Genomic DNA, 7,500 nt, shown 5'->3' with positions numbered 1-7,500 from the left:
GTCGCAGGTACGACGATTATTCTTTCTCTTTTCATTTTTTGTTCCTTTTTTTGTATTTTATTTTATTTTATTTTATTTTATTTTATTTTATTTTATTTTATTTTATTTCTTTGTTAATCGACCTTTATATAACACCTTCTCCAACACCTGTTCTCATTTTTTCTCTCTCTTTCTCTCTTTCTCTCTAACAACTATGTTTTTTGTATTTTGTTATTGTTTCAGCCTGCAACATATGGGGAAACGTTTGCCCGCGAATATGCCGTCGGCCAAGAATCGGCGATATACCAAAGTAAGTTAAGAATTTTATAACAAACGATTATAACGCGAATGATTTTTAAAAGGAGGAAGGAAAGAAGGGAATATAGAAAGAAAAGAAAGAAAGAAAAAAATAGAAAAGTATCGTTGTTAATTCTAGGACGAAATGAATATATCGGAAAATAAATTTTTATTAATATAATATCGGACAAGGATGAAGGAAGGAAGGAAGGAACGAAGGAAGGAAGAAGATCGTAGCGGAGAGATCGATCGATAAGCGAAGAAATATCCTGTTCGAATGAGTCGGTCGGTTTTTAGTAGGAAATATGGGATCGTCCTTTGTACAGGATATTTAACACAAAGCTGAGCCGAGTCCGATCGTATCGGTCTTTTCTATTATACATTTACACGAAACTCACACGTAAAAGCGAAATCCTATTTTATTCTATGTCGTACGAAAATATGAACTAGGTTTATATACATGCGTATAAGTTGATACGTTATGTTACACCATATGTGTGTGTGTGTGTGTGTGTGTGTGTGTATTTAAGTATGTATGTATGTATGTATGTATGTATGTATGTATGTATGTATGTATGTACACTTATTGACGAAAGTTAAAAAAAAAAAGTAGTAGTCCGCCCATTTTTATACAATATTCTTTATCTTTCGAAATACATAGGTCGATACTAAAAATAATTATAACGAGATAGCACGATGTATGAAACATTATCTCATTACGCTATTTTTAATTTCAACATATGTATTTCGCAAGATAAAGAATATATAAAAATGGACGAGCGATTATTTTTTTTCTTAACTTTTGTCAGTAACTGTATATACATAAACACACACACATATCGTATAATGTGCGCGTATATACGTATACATGGGCGTTTTTACGCGGTTTGTTAGAGATACAACTAACGTGGGTAGAGATATACGAAATTTGAAACGTTTTCAACTCGTTTTCGGAACTCCGATGAAAACTAATGCCAATGGAGAAAAAACATATTTGTGAACGAGTTAGCCGAGATCATTGTCTTTCGGGAAAATGTATTCTCAAGAAACTACGACTACGATAGATAGTTCCTTTTGAGTTCGGAGCTTACTTAAGCTCCATTAGCGAGTCGCTTCAAAAGCATCGTTGCTTCTGTTCTAAAGCTTCCTACTATCACGTTGTGTCGTTAGAAGCTCAGCACGCGCGAATATCCATCGTTACACCGCAACCTCGTTAATTTTAGCGTCTGGCTTAAAGAGAGCCGTCGCTTTATGATAAAACCAGACGACGACGACGACGACGACGACGACGACGAGAGGAGGACACTTTGAGAGGAGATCTTCCTGCGAATAAAATTCTCTGTTCGTTTAACGATCTTTTTACTTTTCGATTTTTTTCTTCGTTTCTTTTTTTTTTTTTTTTATTTTATTTTATTTTTTATTTTTTGTTTTGCTCGTTTCGAAAAATCGAGAAACGTGAGATAGACACGATTTTTTTCGAAAATCAAATTATGTGTGTGTACATGTATATATATATATATATTTTTTTTTTTTTAAATCAATCGAAAAAAGATTCGTCTATCGTCCCTGACCTTCGATGTTAAGTGCAATTATTGCAGCAACACGTAAACAGAACTGATAGAGAGAGAGAGAGAGAGGTATATGTAAACTGAGAAAGGACGTTTAATTCGCTATAATGCATCTCGACATGCAAATAGATATTTTTAACTCGTAGATATCAAAGTGGATCGATATTTAGTAGATTGTAAGTAACTCGAAACGTTCTTGACTGAAACGAAGAAACCGACCTGTCTTTTTTAATTAATCTTGAAACTTCATTATTTACGTACCGTGGTGATACATTAATATTAATTTACGTGTGATCGAACGTAGCTTGTGATTAATTAATAAAAATTTAATAAGAAAGTGATGGATAACGAAGTTCAATTGAAAAAAGACATTAAACACTACGTAATGATTATTTCGATTTAATGCTCGACGAAAAAGTTTTCGGATCAAAGAAAACCGAATGACTGATGGTGAGATACATAAAAAAGAGAGAGGAAATAGAATCGATCGATATCTATTGCTATCTCTTTTTAAATTATTGAATATCCGTGAAGGATTCGAACGACTACGAAGGATGTGTCTTCATGAAGCAAGTCTCAAATGTCCTTTCCTCGATATTACCGAGAAGCTGATGTATGATGTACTTTGCGATGGATTAATTTCCTTCTGTTTCTCACGGTGACGATGTTTACTTGGTGTGTGTGTGTGTATATATATATATATATAATATGTATACATACATACATGTTATATTATGTGTGCATTATAGATAACGAGCGCTTTTGATCTCGAAACTAGCATTTTAATATATTTTCTTTAACCTTTAGATATTTCCAAGTAATTAAGTATTAAATCTTTTATTATCATCATGTTTCGTATCAATATCGTTATACATACATACATACATACATACATACATACATACATACATACATACATACATATTTGTGCGTAATTTTTTGTATATTAATGTTTCTATTAAAAAATTGTATTAATACAAAATGGATAAATTTATCAATAGACGCAAGTAAAATTGTGTCGAAGTTCAATATTATATTTTTTTCTTTTTTTTTTTTTATATTTTATTACTTTCACGATTCTTAAGATCTTACTTTTCCTATCGATTTCTTTTTTTTTTTTTTTTTTATTTTCTTTACTTTCTTATTATTATAAAATCTTTTGTTAGGACATTGAGAAATTGAAGTTTAATAAATTTAGTAGTTACCTATAACGACGTTAATTTAAGATAGACAAGCGTCTTTTAATTGGGGAATAAGGAAAATGGGACAATGCGAAGCAAGAAGGAAGGAAGGAAGGAAGGAAGGAAGGAAGGAAGGAAAGAAAGAAGGAAGGAAGGAAAGAAGAAGGAAGATAGAGAAAATGCATAGAGGTTAACCGCGTGTACGAAAGGTCGTCAGTCTCTGCTTCGCTGAGCTTGCATTGGCTCGCAGAGCTTTCGGTTCGATGGAGCGCATCAAAGAGAGCTTTTCACCTAACGTATCCTTCTACTATGGTTGACCCTTTCTCTCTCTCTCTCTCTCTCTCTCTCTTTCTCTCTTTCTCTCTCTGGCTCTGCTGCAGCATGACGAGAAGAATAGTAGAGCGGTGTCTCTTTTGTGAACTTTTTGAGTATTATGTCGTAGTAGCGAGTGTTAACTCATTGGAAAATAATGAAATTTCGAATGATATTTTATATACATATATATATATATAAATAATATAAATAATATTCGATCTAGATAAACGAATAATACAAATAATATTCATTTAAATTTAGAATTTTATACACGATATCGAATTGTAGAGCGAATTGTTTAATAATATTATACATAGATATTTACATACGCTTTATGTATATGTATATACAATATATCTAATTTTTATTTTCACATATTTCAACGTAATTCAAACAATAAATGTTTCTTTGAAATAATAAATGTCGATGAATAAATTTTGACATTGGTAATACGAGTACGATCAAAAATAATACGTAATCGTGACGTATTTTAGAGATAAATTCGATTAGGCGACTTACGTACGTTACCAAAGCGATTCAGTATTTTAATACTAAACGCGTTCAGTATTTTAATTCGTATTTCGCGTGACTAAACGACCGAGCTTTCGTTCAGAATATTTTTTCGTGTTATCGCGTGGACGCATTTATGTGAGTTTCTCGCACGATCGTTTAATAAGGTTATTTACTTGGGTAATAATAGATTCCCATATAGATGGCGATAATATTTGGCGATAATAGATTCCCAAATAGATTTTTAGATTTTGATATATTTCCCCATTCCTAATTCTTTTGCGGTTCGTTTCTAATCTTTTCTTTTTTTCTTTCTTTTTCTCTCTCTCTTTTTTTTTTCCTTTTCCCTTAAAGATTCAATTTATTCTCTCTTTTTCTTTTCTTTTATTTTGTTTTCCTTCATACTCGACAAAAACATCGTTATATCGTATATTATTATGGAATAACATCAATTAACTATAGGATCAAGTATTTCACGTCGATAACTCGCGTACATGATTAAATGTTTAATCGTCGATTTGTACGCATAAGCGATTAATGTTGCAAGCTGCTACGCAAAATCAACATTACACATGCTGTTACATATAGATACATATGTGTACATATATATATATATATATTTTATATATTTTATTTATATACATACATATATATATATATATATATATATATCGATCGATAAATAGATACAAATCTACAAAGACATATGTGCCATAAGTACATACGATGATACAAATATCGTTTCAGAAACGTATCCTGTTAATAAACCGATTAGTTTCTATTAAGGAAAAGATACTGTCATACTAATCGCATTATTCAATTGATCGGAAAGCTTGGAATAACTAATTGATGTTGACAATTTTCAATTATTTAAAGACGCGAATTACCTATTCGGTTATTCGATATATTTATAGTTTTAATATTAAATATATATATATATATTTCTAATGGAAAAGAAAAATCCATTAGATTATTATCGGAAATTTATTAATTTATAATTAATTATTAATAGTGCATCTATGACGTGATATCGATGGATGCAATGGTTAAGGGTCAAAATGGTTGATCGTGTTCCAAACTTGCTACACGTGTCGAACTTTAATTCCGACGATCCAACAATGCTGGATAGACGCGTCGTGTTGCGTTGCGTCGCGTCGCTCGTTGCGATAACGGCTTGTTAAATGATCGCACGAGTAGTAGTACGGTTAGGCGATCAGCCTGAGTACGCAATTATTCGATGTCGCCCGTTATAATTTGTCGTCGTCGCGTCGTGTTTCTCGGGTAAGAAATTTTTCTTTTTTTCGTCGTTTTGTTTCTTTCCTTTTTTCTTCTTTCTCTTCTTCCTCTTCTTCTTCGTCTTCTTCTTCGTCTTCAACTATTCTTCGATTGATAAAAAAAAGAAGAAGAAGAAGAACAAAGAGAAGAGAATAAGAAGTAATTTTTTTATTAAAGTTTTTCTTTTGGATTTTTTTTTCTTGTTTTATTTATTTTGTTCGATTTTTTTTTTTTTTGGGGGTGTTTTATTTCGTTCGTACGAATATCGAAACTATATCGAAGCTATATTGAAAATCTCTCTTTTCTCTTTACTTCTTTTGTTACTATCGCGCTTTTTTATTTTATTTTATTTTCGTACTTTTTTTTTTTTTTTTTTTTAATAAAAATCTAAGAATTCGTACGATAAAAATAAATCGGTGGGATTTCAGAAAGAACATCTCGTTAGGAATTTATCGAAAATTTGTTATCGTACGTTTTCGATGCATTTCGAGTGGAAGAACACAGAAATTCATCTCTTTGAAGTTTCCGGTAAGGAAGAAAAAGAGAAAACGAAAAAGAGAGAGAAAGAGTGAAAGGAAATCTCGAAAGATACGAATACGATCGAAGAGAATGGAAAATCGAGTTGCTTCGAAAATGAAGCGCGCGGATGAGATGCTGTTCGTTTGCGGTAACTCGAAATCCGATAATTCGTCAAAATGAATTCCGTAATTCCGGATAGTTGCTATCCCAATAGCGTACCATGGCCATTCGATCGATGACCGGATATAATTGGCATGTTGATGTTTCGAATATATCTCTTGGCACATCGTTTACTCTAACGAACTTCTTTTTATCCAGTCGAGTCCAAACTTTGTTATATGTTGCTTATCCAAACCGATCGTTTACTTATTATAAATAAATAAATAGATAAATAAATAAATATATATATGTAGATAATAAATAAATTATCTTATATTAATATTTTATATGAATTATAATTTATATACATGCTATAAATATATTAAATAAATAAATAAATAAATTATATATATATATATATATATACATAAAATCGATATTTCAAGAGAGAAATATTTTTTATTATAATTAATGGAAAAAGAATGATAGATTAAAGAATTATAAATTATAGATCATAATTTATTTATTTGTTTATTTATTTTTTATTTTTTATAGATATAGATAATTAAATGATCGTGACAAAGTTTCGATAAATTCTATAATCCTTGACGATTCTTGTGGTTAAGAGGAGATATAATATAAGAAGAACGATAGAAAAAATACAGTGAAAGGTATAATGCTCGGTCATATATCATGTTTGTTCAACATTAATCGTAAGGTTGTGATGACGACACGTTGGAACACCGCGATGACGTTAATAATTACCAGACGTTGGTGATGGTGTGCTTGCTCAGAAACATCTGCTGGCGTTTTGTCGTACGTCTATGCAAATGAGAAAGGCGTATCAACGTTACGGCCAGCTTCTACGAGATTATTACACTCTTAATAGCACAGGTGATTCTCTCTCTCTCTCTCTCTCTCTCTCTCTCTCTCTCTCTCTCTTTCTCTTTTTTCTCTCTCATTTTTCCCGTTCTTCCTTTTCTTTTTTATTCCCACGTCGAGCATCTCACCACGATGACTAACGTTTATTATCGTAACTTTTTTCTGTTTATTTTTTTTCTTTTCTCTTTCTTTTTTTTTTTTTAATTCTTTTCTTCTATCAAACAATTACGAAGAAATCCATCATGTTTTTTTTTCGAAAGATATTTGTTTCACGAATTCGTCTTAAGAGAAGAAAAAAAGGACTCCGTTCGCATCCTTGAGTAGCGCTTTTGAAAATCAATTTAAATCAAGCTTCGATGAACAGCGATAGTTATAGACACGATTTTTATTGATAGAAATCCAGTAGATGAATTTTCTTAATGACCAAACAAGGAAGAAAAGAAATGCGAAAAAAATCCATTCGCTTTTGAGTAATAAAGTGACGAATCCTTTTTCGTTGATAGAAATTTTATTATGACAAATTGTTTGAAAAAAAAAAAAAAAAAAAAGAAAGAAAGAAAGAAAGAAAGAAAGAAAGAAATTAAAAGACAAGATTCGCTTTTATCCGTTTCTTCTTTCGTTGCTTTTTCTTTTTATTATATCTTTTTAGAAAATCCACTTGCCTTATCTCTTCTGGGAACAATTTGAAACAGCTTCATTACATAGAAAATAACACTGATGGTTCCCCCATTAATTGTGGTACATAAATTTAAGTGGCATATTGCCAAGAGTAATACCACGAAAAGAAGACGTTCTTCTTCTTTTTCTTTTTTCTTTTGCTTCTGATTCTTTTTCTTTTCATTCCTTCCGAAAAAAAAGTTACGATCGTTTCTTGG

General features: G+C 31.1%; 1 protein-coding gene across 1 annotated transcript in view; it reads left to right on the top strand.

Annotated features, from left to right (window-relative positions):
• Window positions 1–7,500, top strand: part of LOC122632027 (probable serine/threonine-protein kinase dyrk2) — a 52,986-nt gene that overhangs the window by 13,023 nt on the left and 32,463 nt on the right. The window contains exon 2 of the mRNA XM_043818409.1: window positions 223–289. Within this exon, the coding sequence (XP_043674344.1) occupies window positions 223–289 (67 nt within the window). The remainder of the gene's footprint in view (window positions 1–222; window positions 290–7,500) is intronic.

The sequence above is a fragment of the Vespula pensylvanica genome, chromosome 9 (genome assembly GCF_014466175.1).
Source record: "Vespula pensylvanica isolate Volc-1 chromosome 9, ASM1446617v1, whole genome shotgun sequence".
In the NCBI taxonomy this organism is placed as follows: Eukaryota; Metazoa; Arthropoda; class Insecta; order Hymenoptera; family Vespidae; genus Vespula; species Vespula pensylvanica.
The sequence above is the reverse complement of the archived record's forward strand: the minus strand, read 5'-3'. Positions and strand labels throughout refer to the sequence as shown.